Raw genomic sequence first — 18,933 nt, 5'->3', positions numbered from 1 at the left:
GATACAGAGAGGGAGAGCGACAGAACAAGACAACACAGGTTATTGTACACAATTTCCAAGTGTTGTCAGGGACTCAAACCTGAGCGTCTGTGTATTGTAAAGTGTGCTCTCTGTAAGGAGAGCTATTTCCTGGGTCCTGCCTTAAGCCTTATTTATGGAACTTGAAACTAAACCCACTTCTGAGATGCTGCCTGAACTTAACATCCTACCCAGAAACCCAGCAGCACAGATTATGATCAATATAGTCATAAGCCCTTATCTGTGTGCCATAATTCATAGTTTTCAAAGAGTATTCCCATGTAATGTCTTCTAACTTGTCAGACAATGATGTGCAGTTCCCTAAGAATCATGAAGTTCAGGGTTTATATGATCTGCTAACACCCATTCAACTAGTAAGAAGCAAAGTCAGAACTTGGAGTCATAGGAGTCGGATGGTAGTGCAGCGGGTTAAGCACAAGTGACGCAAACCGCAAGGACCCGTTTAAGGATCCCGGTTCAAGCCCCCGGCTCCCCACCTGCAGAGAAGTCGCTTCATAAGCTGTGAAGCAGGTCTGCAGGTGTCTTTCTCTCCCCCTCTCTGTCTTCCCCTCCTCTCTCAATTTCTCTCTCTCCTATCCAACAACTACAACAATAAAACAACAAGGCAACAAAAGGGAATAAATAAATAAATTTAAAAAAAAGAACTTGGGAGTCAAGCCTTATAAAAATGAGGTACTACCAGAAGCCATTTCTCTGTTTGATAGAAGCTAAGCCTTGAATCAACAGAAGCCCTTGAGATAAGTTTCTAATTCCCATAGGAAAGATGTTTGACAGAAACTAAGTGACATACCATATAGTTATAGTGACATACCATATAGTTATAGTTTAACAGAAATAGTTGCAAGGGACCCTCCACCGCGATCTCTGCCATCCCCTTCCCCCTATGCTCCCCCTTCCCCAAAGCCTTAAAATGCCTATGAACACAATAAAATTTTGCAGCTTGATCAGAGTCCTGTCTTGCTGTCATTTCTTGTGTCTCCTGTCCCTTTCATTCCAGGTTTCGTGGGTTCCTAGCCCCTGTTCACTGCCCTGCTGGCTGGGGCAAGGTACATGTCATTTCTCTGGCCACTTCTACCAGTCTCAAAACTCTAGGCTAACTAGATTCCATCAACTAGTGCTTTCTCCTTTTCTTTATTAGTTTCAAGTGTTGTTTGGTTATTTAAATATATATATTTCCTCCTGCTCCCATTCTTCTTTCTTTACCCTTTCTCCTCTCTCTCCTCTCTTCCTCCTCCTTTTTTAAATATGTATTTATTTTCCCTTTTTGTTACCCTTGTTGTTTTAGTTATTGTTGTTGATGTTGATGTCGTCGAAATGGAGAGGGGGGGTAAAACAGAGAGGGGGAAAGAAAGATAGACACCTGCAGACCTGCTTCACCGCCTGTGAAGCGACTCTCTTGCAGGTGAGGAGCTGGGGGCTTGAACTGGGATCCTTATGCCGGTCCTTGCGCTTTACACCAAGTGTGCTTAACCCGCTGCGCTACTGCCTGACTCCCCCCCCCTTTTTTTAATCTCCCCCATCTAGCCTCTTTTCTTCTTCAATTTAGTGCTGGGATTATAACTAAGACAGAGAGAGGAAGAAAGAAAGAGAGATGGTGTCCAAATGGCCACTCCACTATCAATAGTTACACTCATATCTATCTCTGGAACTCCATGTAGTGCTGGGATTGTAAGCAGGACTTCACACACAGAAGGCATGAGACATCACCTCTTGGGACACTGAATTCTTTAAAAAATTTTATTTACTAATGAGAAAGAGAGGGCAAGAGAGGGGAAAAAAAATCTTTACTTTCTCCTAAGAACTGGCATTTAAGTATACCACTGTATTAATAGACACCAGTGATAGTCCCACACAGGAGAAAACTAAATGACAGGTTGTCGTTTGATTTTTGCAAAACAGGGTATGTCTAGCAGCATCAGGGCTGCAACCATGATCCAGACACTGGGAATTCTAGGATATGAGGAAATTCTGACTCAATGTCTATAAACCAAAACCTTCTAGTGGAGCCCAACTCTGTATTGTTAAGGCTGAACTAGTTGAGCTCCCTCACTCTAGTACTAGAAGAACTTTGTAGCTTTGGGCCATAAGGAACTGTGCATGTTAGGAGAAGCATGGACCATTCCATGGTCAATCTTATTTTTTTTATGTGCCACCAGGGAATGGACTGTGAGCCTTGTGCATGGATACTGCTGCTGAGCAGTCTCACTGGCCCAGTTTTTAATTCTGTATACTAGGGGGTAAACAGATGGCAGCAGAGGAGATAGGAAGAAACAGAAAGAAGAGAAAGAAAGAGAGAGAGAGAAAGAGAGAGAGAGAGTAACACTGTTCCAAAACACTGTTCCAGCATCCATGAACTCTAAGGATGCTGTCCATGGTGCTTCTCCATGGCCATTCTTAATCCCTAGCTATGGCTTCCAGAGATCTAGTCTTTCTGATCCTTGAGAAGCATTATTCCGGTGCTTTTGAACAGAACTCAGACATTCAGTGGGTTATACATAGTATTTCAGTATTTTTATATTTACATCTTGATGTGGAATAACAACTGATATGTACTGAAAGTCCAGGCACTGCATTGTGCCAAGCACTGTATTAAGTACTTTATTTGCTTTCTGCCAATCTCAAAAAGGCAGACATTATCATCATTTGATATTTTCAGGTCTCAGATCAGGCTGACCAAAGATGTGTGAAAAGAGTATACTGGTGTTTTCCAACTAAAAAAAGTCACTAGGGAGATGGCACAGTAGTTGTACAAAGGACTTATATGCAAGAGGTCCAAGGTGAAATCCCCAGCACCACCAATACAGCTGAGCAATGTTCTCTGGTAAAAAGAAAAGAGAAATAATAAATAACAAGTAAATTCAGGGGTTTCTTTGTTACTCCCAAATCAAGAAACACATCTGTATGTGCAAGGTATGCCTCCTTCACAGAGATAGAGAGAAATCCCTGTCATCAGAGATAAGGAAAGGAAGCTGTGTAGACAAACTCTCCTTAAAAAAAGTATTTATCAGCCCCCACACCTATGGACATCTAATCTTTGACAAAGGGGCCCAGACTATTAAGGGGGGAAAGCAGAGTCTCTTCAACAAATGGTGTTGGAAACAATGGGTTGAAACATGCAGAAGAATGAAACTGAACCACTGTATTTCACCAAATACAAAAGTAAATTCCAAGTGGATCAAGGACTTGGATGTTAGACCACAAACTAGCAAATACTTAGAGGAAAATATTGGCAGAACTCTTTTCTGCATAAAGTTTAAAGACATCTTCAATGAAATGAATCCAATTACAAAGAAGACTAAGGCAAGCATAAACCTATGGGACTACATCAGATTAAAAAGCTTCTTCACAGCAAAAGAAACCACTACCCAAACCAAGAGACCCCTCACAGAATGGGAGAAGATCTTTACATGCCATACATCAGACAAGAGTTTAATAACCAACACATATAAAGAGCTTGCCAGACTCAACAACAAGACAACAAATAACCCCATCCAAAAATGGGGGGAGGACATGGACAGACTATTCACCACAGAAGAGATCCAAAAGGCTGAGAAACATATGAAAAAATGCTCCAAGTTTCTGATTGTCAGAGAGATGCAAATCAAGACAACAATGAGATATCACTTCACTCCTGTGAGAATGTCATACATCAGAAAAGGTAACAGCAGTAAATGCTGGAGAGGGTGTGGGGTCAAAGGAACCCTCCTGCACTGCTGGTGGGAATGTCAATTGGTCCAACCTCTGTGGAGAACAGTCTGGAGAACTCTCAGAAGGCTAGAAATGGACCTAACCTATGACCCTGCAATTCCTCTCCTGGGGATATATCCTAAGGAACCCAACACAGCCATCCAAAAAGATCTGTGTACACATATGTTCTTGGCAGCACAATTTGTAATAGCCAAAACCTGGAAGCAACCCAGGTGTCCAACAACAGATGAGTGGCTGAGCAAGTTGTGGTCTATATACACAATGGAATACTACTCAGCTGTAAAAAATGGTGACTTCACCGTTTTCAGCTAATCTTGGATGGACCTTGAAAAATTCATGTTAAGTGAAATAAGTCAGAAACAGAAGGATGAATATGGGATCATCTCACTCTCAGGCAGAAGTTGAAAAACAAGATCAGAAAAAAAAAAAAAAAAAACAAGTAGAACCTGAAATGGAATTGGCGTATCGCACCAAAGTAAAAGACTCTAGGGTGAGGGTGGATGGGTGGTGAGAATATAAGGATGACAGAGGACCTAGTGGGGGTTGTATTGTTATATGGCAAACTGGGGAATATTATGCATGTACAAACTATTGTATTTACTGTTGAATGTAAAACATGAACTCCCCAATAAAGAAATTTTAAAAAAGTATTTATCAGAGGTCGGGCGGTAGCACAGCGGGTTAAGCAAAGCGCAAGGACTGGTGTAAGGATCTGGGTTTGAGCTTCTGGCTCCCCACCTGCGGGGGAGTCGCTTCACAGGCAGTGAAGCAGGTCTGCAGGTGTCTATCTTTCTCTCCCCCTCTGTCTTCCCCTCTTCTCTCGATTTCTCTCTGTCCTATCCAACAACAAACAACATCAACAATAATAACCACAACAAGGCTACAACAACAAGGGCAACAAAAGGGGGAAAAATGGCCTCTAAGAGCAGTGGATTCATGGTGCAGGCACTGAGCCCCAACAATAACCCTGGAGGCAAAAAAAAAAGAAAGAAAAAGAAAGTATTTATCAGGGGCCCAGGCAATAGCACACTGGGTTAAGCACACATGGTGTGAAGCTCAAGGATCCGGGTTCCAGCTCCCAGCTCCCCACCTGTAGGGGCTGAGGTGGGAGGTTCGACTTCGCAAGTGGTGAAGTAGGTCTGCAGATGTCTGTCTTCCCCTCCTCTCTCAATTGGTTTCTGTCCTATCCAACAACAGCAATAATAGCAACAACAACGGGAAAAAGATGGCTACCAGGAGCAGTGGATTTGCAGTGCAGGCACCGAGCCTTGGTGATAAGCCTGGAGACAAAAAAAATTATCCAAATAATATGAAATCACTATCTTGAAAAGATGTTTGTTCACTGAAACACTGTTTACAACAGCCAGTGCATGGAAACAACCTACATGCCTATTGATAGATGAATGTGAAAAGGAAGAGTATATGTATATGAGGATGGGGAAGAGAGGTCAAATGGTATATACTTTCAGTCATAAAATAAATAAACCCTCTGAAGTCACAGGTTCAGTCCCCTGCCCCACCGTAACCCAGAGCTGAGCAGTGCTCTGGTAAAATAATAAGAATTGATTAATTAGTTAAAAAAAATAAATCCTAGAGATGGAGCCAACAGTATACTAGCTATAGTTATCAATACTATGTTGCAAATTTGAAAGGTACTAAGAAAGTCAATCCTAGAAAGCTCTTATCACAAAGAAAAAAAAAACTTGTAACAACTAAGTGGGGTGATGGATGTTAACCAAACTTATTGCAGTCATTTTGCAGTATATACATGTACCAAGTCATTATGCTTTACTCATAAGACTGAGACAATATCGTACATTGATTATATCTCAATTATTAATAACATCTTCCTAATCTTCAAATTTACTTCAGTCTCTCCCGATAATTCAAGAACCACCAATCTCCAGATACAGTTTTGAAATTCACTGCAAGGAAGCAGAGTGAACATAGAGAGATTTTTCTTTACAGCCAGTGATAGATGGATCAAGAGCATTCAATTAGCATTAACTGACATGTAACCACAGTCACCTAAGGCTAAGGCTCTCTGCCTTCTCCCCAACTTCATGGTGACCAGACCCAGCCTTGTCCTGGCTCAGATCCGCTCCTATATAGACCAGTTCCAGGTGCACCTTAGAGATAACAATTCTGTCTCCTAAAACAAACAGATATTGTTTCCACACAAAGACCTTCAATGTTCCCTCCATCAACAAAAGGCATAGCCATCCTGCCAAGAAGACAAAGAGCTGGAAACCCTTTCACAAATACCATGATAATGGGAGGGGCAGGGTGGAGGCAGGAAGATCGTTCTCCAGTACTTTCTCTGCCAGCGTATTATAGGACTCACTCCACCCATCAGAAACCTTCCGAATTACTGGTGATGATTCCTAAACTAGTCATCAGGGCAATAATATCCACATCCTAATCTAGAGAATGGGGATAATAATATGTATCTGTTATAGGATTACTCTCAGAGTCAAGTGAGATAATAGGTGTGAAAAGTCTTTGTAAGGTTTGAAGGGCTACATAACTGACATGGGTATTAAGAGATGATTGATGCTTCACCTCCACTGCTTGCATTTAAAATATAGGTTAAAAAAAAAGGCACAAAACGCAAGCCCCCCCCCACTCCCCACCTGCAGGGGGGGCTTTTGCTTCACAAGCAGGTCTGCAGGTGTCTGTCTTTCTCTCCTCCTCTCTGTCTTCCCCTCCTCTCTCAATTTCTGTCTGTACTATCCAACAACAACAACAGCTATAAAAACAATACCTATAACAACTACAACAAGGGCAACAAAATGGGGAAAATGGTCTCCAGGAACAGTGGATTCATAGTGCAGGCACTGACTTACCCAGTGATAACCCTGGAGGCAAAAAAAAAAAAAGGGGGGTGCAGGGTTGGGCTGTAGCACAGTGGGTTAAGTGCACACTGTGCAGAGTACAAGGACCAGCATAAGGATCCCAATTTGAGCCCCCCATTCCCCACCTACAGGGGGGTCACTTCACAGGTGAAGTAGGTCTGCAGGTGTCTATCTTTCTCTCCCCCTCTCTGTCTTCCCCTCCTCTCTCCATTTCTCTCTGTCCTATCCAATAACAATGACAATAATAACAACAACAACAATGATAAACAACAAGGGCAACAAAATGGGAAAAAAAGGTCTCCAGGAGTAGTGGATTCGTAGTACAGGCCTGAGCCCCAGAAATAACTCTGGAGGAAAAATAAAACAAACAATCAAACAAACAAAAACAGGCAGAGGGTAGATAGCATAATGGTTATGCAAAGAGACTCTGATACCTGAGTCTCTAAAGTCCAAGGTTTAAACCGCCCCCCCCCATCACCATAAGCCAGTGCTGAACAGTGCCCTGGTAAAAACACAAAACAAAAACAAACAAACAAAAACCTATTTTAGCCAGATGAAATTCCAAATAACCCTCATGTCTAAATTCACACAGTTGCTAGAATAAAACATAAGGGGAAAGAATTGTGGTCAGTATGGGTGACCACTATAAGTGAATGAGGAACAAATTTTGTGTCTAACTTTGTTGAATTTTTTTCCCACTTCAATATCATGTTATTGAGGAAATGTTGATGTACAGAGTTGCTCCACATTTCCCCATGATAGATGTCAGTGCATCTCATCCTCTACCTAGCCATCCTCCTTCTTCACCATCGGACACTAGATTTCCAAACACCCCTGAGCCCCTCCTTCCCACCTGAGGCCCTGGATCTGCGGCAATAGACAGAAATTCACCCTGTGTTACCCCTTGCTTTGTTCCTACCAGCCCTGAGAACCCAGATTCTGGAAATGATGGTTGGTTGGTATCTCAACTAAGAATCATGCTCCAAATTTCATATGCCAGATCCTGCCTTGTACCTCTTAAAATATATCTTTCTAATACGATTTACATAAAAACAAATGCATACAATAAACAAATATAGAGGCTGGGTGATGGTCACATATCTGGTGTACATCTGGTGGTACATATGGTGGTACATATGGTGGTGGTGGCGATATATATATATCTCGCCACCAGGGTTATTTCTGGGGCTCGGTGCCTGCACCATGAATCCACTGCTCCTGGAGGCCATTTTTTCCCATTTTGTTGCCCTTGTTATTGTCATTATTGTTATTGTTGCCATTGATATGGTTGTTGGATAGGACAGAGAGACATTGAAATAGAAAGGGAGACAGAGGGGGGAGAGAAAGACACCTGCAGACCTGCTTTACTGCTTGTGAGGTGACTCCCCCACTGCAGGTAGGGAGCTGAGAGTTTGAACAGGGATCCTTAAGTCTATCCTTGCGCTTTGCCCATGTGCGCTTAACACGCTGAGCTACCACCTGACCCCCACATTTTTTTTTAACCAGAGCACTGCTTAGTTCTGGCTTATAGTGGTGTGGGGGATTGGACCTGGGACTTCTGAGCCTCAGACATAAGAGCCTCTTTGCATAACCATTATGCTATCTACCCCCATCCAAATTATTGGATACAGATAGTAAAGATGAGAAAACTGAAACTCAGAGAAGTCAAGGTCTCTCCTCTGACAAATGTTCTTTTTCAGCAAAATATCTGAAGCTGAAGAGGCAATAGAATTTCACTGGTGACGTAAAGATCCCAGGACCCAACTTGTTCACAGAAGTGAATACACAGATGTTGGGCACACAGACGCTTCTCACAGACAGATGTGCACAATGGCAGGTGTTACTCACGAAGGCAGATGTCCACCAGGAACACGATGTACACCAAAAGCTCCCGCAGAGTAGTCTTGACATAAAGTTCCCGGTTTTCTACTGTGTTCTCAGTCAGGGTTGTTCCCCAAAGTCCTAAAGGGTATTGGAGAGGTGCCCAGTAACCCCAACAGCAGTGCTCCTCCTGACTATCTCTATTCATTGGTCCCTGGACTTCACCAGCATTTCCATGCCCTCCCCAGACTCAAATATGGATGCTGGGGATGATACCCATGTCTGCTCTCTACCACCAAGCTCCCTGTGGCAAGGATGAAAGCACTGGGAAGTGAAGAATGGAGGTTTTGAAAGTCCTTGTTCTTGGTGGGAGAATCTATCATCACATCCATGTCCTCCCTCAAACTAGCTCCCACATGCCCTCCACCCCCCCCCCCAAGAGATGACCATGCTAGGTGAAACTGAGATCCCACCAGAGTGGCCTCTGGGTTCATAGCAAGCAGCTCTGACATACAATTCATAGCAAACCCTCCCTCCCACCCCACCCCATGACACAGAGTTTATGTCTTCTTCAGGTCATGTCCCCCCACAAAAACATTTGCCAACCCCTTTTCTAGACTCCAATCTCTGAGTAACCCTCCACCCTGTCTCCATTCACCAGGTACCTCTGATGCCACGTCGGATCTGGAGGCAGCAGCTGGACACCATGGTCCAGCTTGCCTTCTCTGGGGGTCCATCTTCAGGCTCCTGGGGCTGGGGCTGGGGGGGCACAGCACTAGAGACGGTGCAGATCCTCAGTGGCCCATGTGGGGAGGGGGAACCACTGTAAGCTGGGTTGTCCCAGGCTCCTCTCCCCAGCTTTTGCAGCTCCTGCCCCTCGGAACTTTCCACAACCTCCATGGGGAATGAAGCGAGGGGACCTGACACCCAGGTACCCACTCTTGCCTAGAGAAAGAAGAACCAGAGGCAGGGCCCAGTCTAGCCAGCAGATGGCAAAGGGGGGAGAGTCAGAGAGCAGCTGGGCACAGCAGCCTCTGCCTCCTGCCTTTTGTAGCAGGGAGGTCTGAGCCCAGAGTGGGGAGGGAGTCAGCAGGGGTGGGGAGTGACCATCAATCCATCAGGGGCCCTCTCCCCTCCTGCTACCAGTCCCAGGGGTAAGAAGTAAGGAGGAAGGACAGCACTGACAGGCAGGGGGGCTGGAGGGTCGGAGAGAGGGGAATATAAGGAACATATGGAGACTGGGGGTGGGCAGCAGAGGCAAATGGGCCCAGTAGAGAGACGGTGAAGAGTCAGACAGGTGATAAAAGCAAGGGAGGAGCTCGGAGCAGAGAGGGGCTGGTTATCCTTTGCAGGTCTGAGCTCATTTCCACTAAAAGCTCCTGAAAGGGCCGCCATGGATCGGGGAGAGGAGCACTGCCAGGGAGGAGACAAAGCGCCGCCTCCCTGCACCAGGCTCAGCCAGGGCCATCTGGAGCTTCTCTTATGTCTCACCTTGAGCTGTCCCTCAGTGGGGAGAAAGGACAGGGACTCTGTTCCCTCACTCCACCCCATAGTTGGGGAAAAGGGGAGAGACAGGAGGAGCCCCTGCTTCAGGTGTGTCAGGAAGAGGACATCTGAAGGTAGATAAAGGTTTGCAGGGAGCCAGCCCATGTCTCTCCCTTTCTGTAGCCCCTTTTCCCTGAGGTCTTTCATCGTGCCTGCAGATGACCTAAGCCAATAAAAAGGCGGGGGACAAAGGAATTGAGAGGAAAGATCAGAGTGCCAAGGACAAGGAGAGTATGACTTGGGACTCCTTCAGGAGAATGGATATCTAGATGCAGCTCAGCTGAGGGTTCTGCTTTGGGAAGAACCTGGAATTGTAAGCATGAGCATGAAATGGAAATAAAAGAGCTTCCTAGTGGCCCAGGAGGTGGTGCAGTCATTAGAGTCTCATGTGGAAGCTTAAAGTCTCGGGTTTGGTTCCAGCATCTCATGTGTCAGAGTATTGCTCTGGTTCTCTCTCTCCCTCTCTCTCTCTCTCTAACAAACAAATACATTTTGAGGCCAGGTGGTGGCAACCTGGTTAAATGCATCTGCTACAGTTTGCAAAGCCCTGGATTCAAACCCCCAGTCTCCACCTGCATTGGGAAAGTAGTGCTGCAGGTTTCTCTCTTGTTCTCTCCCTCATTATCTCCCCCTTACCTCTCACTTTCTCTCTGTCTCTATGCATTAAATAAAATATTAAATATATATATATATTAAAATAAGGACTATCAAACAAATGAAGAGCTACCTGTTTTCTTTCCAATCAGACTGATGTGGTGAACAGTTAACTGTATTTATATATTTTCTTCAAGTTTAAGAGCTACTTTCTGCCCTAATCCAGCTTTCTATGCCTATTCTCAGCTCTGACACCATCTCCCTAGACAATATTTTTAGCCTAACTCTATGTTAATATCAAACTCAGGCAAAAATCACTAAAATTAGGTGCTCCAAGGACGTCTAAAATAGACTTCCTAGCTTCTATTTTTTAATCTTTTTAAAATTTTATAATCTTTATTTATTTGATAGAGACAGCCAGAAATTGAGAGGGGAGAGGGGAGAGAGGGAGCGAGAAAGAAAGAGACCTGCAGCGCTGCTTTACCACTCACAAAGCTTTCCTCCTGCAGGTGGGGGAACAGGGGACTTGAACCTGGGTCCTTGAGCATTATAACATGGGTGCTTAGCCAGGTGCATCACCTACCACCTAGCCTGACTTCCTAACTTCTTACCACCCTAAAATTCCTCTTTTCACCTACTCTATTCCTACTTTCTGGTTCCAATTTATTAAGTGTTGTTAAAATTCGGAGCTCCAGCAGGCCAGGCTAGCGTCACGGCGGTAGACAGAGACTCGAGGACACACGGCTAGGCAGGGAAGCTGTATTTCTTTATTCAGAAACAACGATTTATAAACTAACCCAAACTAATTACCAAACAAAACTCTCCTGCCTCCTTCCCCCGCGGCGGTGCCAAAAACTCTCGAACTCTGGAACTCTCTTGGGGTTCCTTGGGGTGGGGACAAGAGGCCCGCGAAACTAGCAGGACTAAACCACAATCAACTAGAGATGGGAGGGGAAGGGGACCAAACTATTATGAAGAATACCAACAATTAAGCATTTTGTCCTGCCTCATAACTTACTGCTTTTCAGACCAAGTTGCAGATGCTATTATAATTCCATCCTTAACTCTATAGGCAGATGACTTCACCAATGTGTCCCACAACCTCACCTCTCCAGAGCTTTACCCCACTAGGTAAAGACAGGAATAGGCTTTGACTGAGTTTGGAGTAGGGCACCAAAGTAAAAATCTCTGGGTGGAGGATGAGGGTAGATGTTCTGCACTGGGGGGGAGGGAGGGAAGGATGGGATAGGACACAGTCTTTTGGTGGTGGGAATCATGTTTATGTACACTCCTACTAACTTGTAGTCATAAAAATAACTATTTAATTAATATGAGAGGGGAAAAATTATTAAATGTCTCAAACTTTTTATTTTATTTTATTTTTTAACTTATTTCTTTATTGGGGAATTAATGTCTTACATTCAACAGTAAATACAATAGTTTGTACATGCATAACATTCCCCAGTTTCCCATTTAATAATACAACCCCCACTATGTCATTTATCATCCTTCATGGACCTGTATTCTCCCCACCCACTCACCCACCCCAGAGTCTTTTACTTGGGTGCAATATGTCAATTCCATTTCAGGTTCTACTTGTGTTTTCTTTTCTGGTCTTGTTTTTCAACTTCTTCCTGAGAGTGAGATCATCCCATATTCATCCTTCTGTTTCTGACTTATTTCACTTAACATGAATTTTTCTTTTTTTTCTTTTTTTTCTTTTTTTCTTTTTTTTTTAACATGAATTTTTCAAGGTCCATCCAAGATCGGCTGAAAACGGTGAAGTCACCATTTTTTACAGCTGAGTAGTATTCCATTGTGTATATAGACCACAACTTGCTCAGCCACTCATCTGTTGTTGGACACCTGGGTTGCTTCCAGGTTTTGGCTATTACAAATTGTGCTGCCAAGAACATATGTGTACACAGATCTTTTTGGATGGCTGTGTTGGGTTCCTTAGGATATATCCCCAGGAGAGGAATTGCAGGGTCATAGGTTAGGTCCATTTCTAGCCTTCTGAGAGTTCTCCAGACTGTTCTCCACAGAGGTTGGACCAATTGACATTCCCACCAGCAGTGCAGGAGGGTTCCTTTGACCCCACACCCTCTCCAGCATTTACTGCTGTTACCTTTTCTGCTGTCTGACATTCTCACAGGAGTGAAGTGATATCTCATTGTTGTCTTGATTTGCATCTATCTGACAATCAGAGACTTGGAACATTTTTTCATATGTTTCTCAGCCTTTTGGATCTCTTCTGTGGTGAATAGTCTGTCCAAGTCCTCCCCCCATTTTTGGATGGGGTTATTTGTTGTCTTGTTGTTGAGTCTGGCAAGCTCTTTATATATGTTGGTTATTAAACTCTTATCTGATGTATGACATGTAAAGATCTTCTCCCATTCTGTGAGGGGTCTCTTGGTTTGGGTAGTGGTTTCTTTTGCTGTGAAGAAGCTTTTTAATTTGATGTAGTCCCATAGGTTTATACTTGCCTTAGTCTTCCTTGTAATTGGATTCGTTTCATTGAAAATGTCTTTAAAATTTATGCAGAAAAGAGTTCTGCCAATATTTTCCTCTAAGTATTTGCTAGTTTGTGGCCTAACATCCAAGTCCTTGATCCACTTGGAATTTACTTTTGTATTTGGTGTAATATAGTGGTTCAGTTTCATTCTTCTGCATGTTTCAACTCATTGTTTCCAACACCATTTGTTGAAGAGACTCTGCTTTCCCCATGTAATAGTCTGGGCCCCTTTGTCAAAGATTAGATGTCCATAGGTGTGGGGCCTCATTTCTGGGCTCTCAATTCTATTCCACTGGTCAGTGTGTCTATTCATGTTCCAGTACCAAGCAGTTTTGATGACAATGGCCCTATAATACAGTTTGAGATCTGGGAGTGTGATGCCTCTGGTTCTGTTCTTTTTTCTCAAGATTGTTTTGGCAATTCTAGGTCTTTTCTGGTTCCAGATAAACATTTGTAGCATTTGTTCTATTCTCCTAAAAAATGTGCTTGGGATCTTGATGGGGATAGCATTAAATTTGTAGATGGCTCTGGGTAATATATTCATTTTGATGATGTTAATTCTTCCAACCCATGAACATGGAATATCTTTCCACTTCTTTGTGTCTTTTTCAATTTCTTTGAGTAGTGACTCATAATTTTCAGTATACAAGTCTTTCACTTCTTTGGTTAGGTTTACTCCTAGATATTTTATTGTTTTTGTTGCTATAGTAAAAGGAATTGATTTCTGGATTTCAATTTCTTTTAAATTAGTGTTTGCATAGAGGAATGCCACTGACTTTTGAATGTTAATTTCTGACACCTTACTGTATTGCCTGATGATTTCCAAAAGCTTTTTGCTGGATTCTTTAGGTTTTTCTATGTATACTATCATGTCATCTGCAAATAAGGAGAGTTTGACTTCTTCTCTTCCAATCTGTATGCCTTTAATTCCTTGCTCCTGCCTGATTGCTATGGCAAGAACTTCCAACACTATGTTGAATAGTAATGGTGATAGTGGGCAGCCCTGTCTAGTACCTGATCTGAGTGGAAATGTTTCCAGTTTTTCACCATTGAGCATGATGTTGGCTGTAGGTTTGCTATATATAGACTCCACTATCTTCAGGAATTTTCCATCTATTCCCATTTTTTGTAGTGTTTTGATCATAAAGGGATGTTGGTTTTTGTCAAAGGCTTTCTCTGCATCTATTGATATGACCATGTGGTTTTTGGTCTTGCTTTTGTTGATGTGGTGGATCACGTTAATTGATTTACAAATATCAAACCAACCTTGCATGCCTGGGATAAACCCCACTTGGTCATGATGAACAATCTTTTTGATATATTGCTGTATCCGGTTGGCTAGAATTTTGTTCAATATTTTCACATCTATGTTCATCAGAGATATTGGTCTGTAGTTTTCTTTTGTGGTTGTGTCCCTGTTGTCTCAAACTTTTTAATGTACAGACCATAGGCTGAGTCTTTGAAATGTTGACTCTCCTAAAAGCTTAGACCAGGGAGAACAGAAGCAACCGGTGGTGCTACTCTATAAGACATGGCTATATACAAATAATGTCAAATGACATAAATTATGGTGATGTTGTAATATGATACAGCAAGTCCTAACAATGAGATTTTCAAAGTTAACCCAATTGCTAAATAATGTGATTATAGCAATAACTACCTATTGCCTTCTTAAACCCTAAGATAGCAGGAACCTCCCCCTTCCTCTATAGAGCCTATATTTCCCCCAGTCCTGGAACCTCTAGGGGCTCACTTTCCTGCATGTTTCTCTCAATTCATACCAAATGATATTCCATCTGCTGATCCCAACCTAATCAACGCAACAAGTACTACCTTGGCATGCTTCACTTCAGACTGTCCAGAGATGTCAGGTGTGGAATGTCAGCCCTTCAGCCTCATTACTTGGATGAGACTTTTCCTTTCTCATAGGACTCATTAATTCCATTTTGGGTGGTTCACTTCCTAACAAAGTCCCAAAACCTAGATATAGACAAGGTCCCATGATATAGGGCATATGTACACATGTATCCATAATTATGGCAAAATATATACGTGAAAGCAAAAGTATACAATAGTTTGCAGTGAGTCAATATGTGCAGCAAGCAAGTAGAAAGACCTAAAAAGACACCATAAAGTTCCTAATGAAATAGTGGCTACTTAGACTTAGATACCTTCCTCACCTACTTCCTATTACACTTCCCTCAGTCACTCCAAAGCTAACCTTATCAAAGTAAGGACTGCAAAAGCTGAATAAAGGCAAGAGACTGGCATATTTTAATGATGACTCTTTAGTCTCTATCAGGCCACCCCATCATCTGGGGTCCTAGTCAGAGAGTCCTGAGATTCCCAAATCGATATAATGGGCCTAGACCTCAAATAAATCCCTCTCTCTATTGTTACCAGTCATCTCTATCAGGAACAACACAATGGACCCCTTTGTGGGCCCCCATAGGACCTTGTCCTCAGTGTGGATCAACAATGGTAGAGAATGTTCCATCCTCTGAAGGGAGGCTAGACAACATACTCTATCTACCACCTGAGGAAGATGGGTCCTGAAATTGGGGCAGCTTGGAATGTTCCTACTCATGACCACAGAATGTGAGCTCAGATCTATAGGGATGCGGAGGTCACATAGGCTCCTAAATTGAATATGGGCCCCAGATCACATCAAATCAATGGGGTTTACAGTCAACAATATTTATACATTTCCCCCATATTAGGGAGCTATTTTCTTCCTTGATCCAGCTTTCTAGCCCTTTTTCCAGCCATGACATCATCTCCCCAGATAATAACTTGGGTCCACCTGCCTATCAGATGTCAGGCTCGGGCAAAATCTAGTAATGTCATAGGCCCTCTGAAATACATCTAAAATAGACCTACTAGCTATTTCCAAAATGGAGACCCCAAATCTTCATCTGCACTATTCCAGCCTTTAGGTTCATGATTAGGCAACAATTTGTTCTGCTTTATACTTTAACTCTTTTTTTCAGCCACCAGGTTCCAGATGCTACCATGATGCCAACCGGACTTCCCTGGGCAGACAACCCTACTAATGTGTCCTGGAGCCCGCTTCCTCAGAACTCTGCCGCACTAGGCAAAGATAGAGACAGGCTCTAAGAATATGGATTGACCTGTCAACGCCCATGTTAAGCAGAGAAGTAATTACAGAAGCCAGTCTTTCCAACTTCTGCACCTTATAATGGCCCTGGGCCCATACTCCCAGAGGGTTAAAGAATAGGGAAACTATCAGGGGAGGGAATGGGATACAGAGTTCTGGTGGTGGGAATTGTGTGGAATTGTACCCCCTTGTCAGCATTTCCATTTTATAAATAAAAAAATTTTTAAAAAAGATGTTTGTTTTCTTTGAAAAGGATAAGGAACTTCTACCAGGAAATACCATTTTTGTGTGAAACCAACTGGTGAGGGAAGAACAGAAGCTGCCGCCTCTCACCCACAAGCATTTTAAACAATTTCAAAAGGACTCTGGATTGCAAAAGAGAACACTGAGACAGCGGTGGTAAGCAGAGCTGGAGAAGTGGGGAGAGGGTAGGTGATCTGTATTCTCAGGGAGGCCTGTAATCTCAGCAGGGGTTTGGAGGGACAAAAGGAGTTTCCCCATGTGACAGACCCCACATGTCTGAAAGCTCAAGGGCAGAGCTGCTTTATTCAAGGTCACCTGCCTGGCCAACATTGACCCCCTCCTTCACCTGACCCCACTTCCCGTCCTGAACACTCACCATGTGTGTTGATCAACCCATAAAGTCCCTAGGAGCACAAGTTATGCAACACAGTTTGAGAAACGTCTCAAAAGGTACTTTGCATTTTTAGGATGTTACGTTGGACTCAAGAAATTGCAATGTTTGTAATCAAGTCAGATGCTTGATACTTTTGTGTCCAGAAATTTTAAGCAAGCTTATCCCCACACTTGACTTTTTCTGATGATTCACCAGGTTGAGAAAAGCAACCAATCCAAGAGCAGTCCTGTGGCTCAGGCTACCTCTTTCCACCTCAGCAAAGTTCAAGGGGCTTGAACTTGAAACCAAAACCCTCAGAATTAACTCTTGGTTTAGCAATTCACTCTGGTTCTATGCAAATCACTTTTGAAACTGTGTTTACCTCTCTGTGGATTGGTAAGGAAACCTGCTTTTCTTTAGAGATTGTTTCAGGTTTTGAAAGGTTATATAGAGAAATCTTTACAAGTTGTGCACTACAAATAAAAAATACATTTAAGTAGCAATAAATGTTGGAGAGTCTGTGGGGAGAGAGGAACCCTTCTGCACTGCTGGTGGGAATGTAAATTGGTCCAGCCTCTGTGGAAAGCAGTCTGGAGAACTCTCACAGTGCTAGACATAGATCTTCCATATGACCCAGTAATTCCTCTCCTGGGGATATATATACCCCAAGGATTCCATAAGGCCCAATCAAAAAGATATGTGTACACCTATGTTCATAGCAGCACAATTCATAATAGCTAAAACTTGGAAGGAACCCAGGTGCCCAACAACAGATGAGTGGCTAAGAAAGCTGTGATATATATACACAATGGAATATTATGCGACTATTAAGAACAATGAACCCATCTTATCTGACCCATCTTGGACAGAGCTAGAAGGAATTATGTTAAGTGAGCTAAGTCAGAAAGACAAAGATAAGTATGGGATGATCCCACTCATTAACAGAAGTTGAGAAAGAAGAACAGAAAGGGAAACTAAAAAGCAGGATCTGATTAAATTGAGAGTAGGGCACCAAAGTAAAAACCCTGTGGTGAGGGGGAGGGTGGACATTCAGCTTCCTGGGGCAGTGGGTAGGGGGTTGGTTGGAATGGGACACAGTCTTTTGGTGGTGGGAATGGTGTTTGTGTACACTCCTATTAAAGTTTAGTCATATAAACCACTATTTAATTAATATGAGAGGGGAAAAATTGATGATATATCTCGAACTTTTTAAAACACAGACTGAGGCTTTTTAATACATAGGCTGAGTCTTTGATATGTTGACTCTCAAAAGTCTAGACCAGGTAGAACAGAAGCAACTGGTAGCACAGCTATATACAAGATGCTAGGTATTATACAGCAAACCCTAACAAAGGGACTTTTAAAAAAAAAAATTATTTATTTATTCCCTTTTGTTGCCCTTGTTGCTTTTTATTGTTGTATTTGTGATTGTTGTTGTTGATGTCATTGTTGTTGGATAGAACAGAGAGAACTGGAGAGAGGAGGGGAAGACAGAGAGGGGGAGAGAAAGACAGACACCTGCAAACCTGCTTCACTGCCTGTGAAGCGACTCCCCTGCAGGTGGGGAGCCGGGGGTTTGAACGGGGATCCTTACATCGGTCCTTGTGCTTTGCACCACCTGCGCTTAACCCACTGCGCTACTGCCCGACTCCCCACAAAGGGACTTTTCAAAGTTAACCCAATTACCAAATAATGTGATGATAACAATAATTACCTATTGTCTTCTTGAACACTAAGACAGCAGGAACCTCACAACTCCACAACAGAGCCTATATTTCCCCCAGTCCTGGAAACTTAGGGTGGGGCCCACTTCCTTGCAAGCTTCTCTCAATCCATATCAAATAATATTGCATCCGCCGATCACAACCTAATCAACGCAATGAGTGCCGCCCCAGCATGCTTCACTTCAGACTGTGTCCAGAGACTTCAGGTGTGGAATGACAACCCTTCAGTTTCATCACTCAGGTGAGACCTTTCCTTTCATAGTATTCCCTAATTCCATTCCAGGTGGTTCACTCCCCAATAAAGTCCCCAAACCTAGATATAGACCAGGTCCCCTGAGACAGAGCATATGTTCACATGTGTCCATAAACCAGGGGAAAATATATACCTAAAAGCAGAA

At 43.1% G+C, this 18,933-nt stretch overlaps 1 protein-coding gene across 1 annotated transcript in view; it reads right to left on the bottom strand.

The window, feature by feature from the left end:
* PKD2L1 (polycystin 2 like 1, transient receptor potential cation channel) overlaps positions 1–9,323 on the bottom strand; it is an 82,813-nt gene extending 73,490 nt beyond the window's left edge. Inside the window, exons 1-2 of the mRNA XM_060172264.1 lie at positions 9,089–9,323; positions 8,451–8,564 (exon numbers count right to left, since the gene is read on the bottom strand). Of these exons, the coding sequence (XP_060028247.1) occupies positions 8,451–8,564; positions 9,089–9,323 (349 nt within the window). The remainder of the gene's footprint in view (positions 1–8,450; positions 8,565–9,088) is intronic.
* Positions 9,324–18,933: the final 9,610 nt, after the last annotated feature.

The sequence above is a fragment of the Erinaceus europaeus genome, chromosome 14 (assembly GCF_950295315.1).
Source record: "Erinaceus europaeus chromosome 14, mEriEur2.1, whole genome shotgun sequence".
NCBI classification, from domain to species: domain Eukaryota; kingdom Metazoa; phylum Chordata; class Mammalia; order Eulipotyphla; family Erinaceidae; genus Erinaceus; species Erinaceus europaeus.
This window is presented reverse-complemented; position numbering and strand designations above follow the sequence as displayed.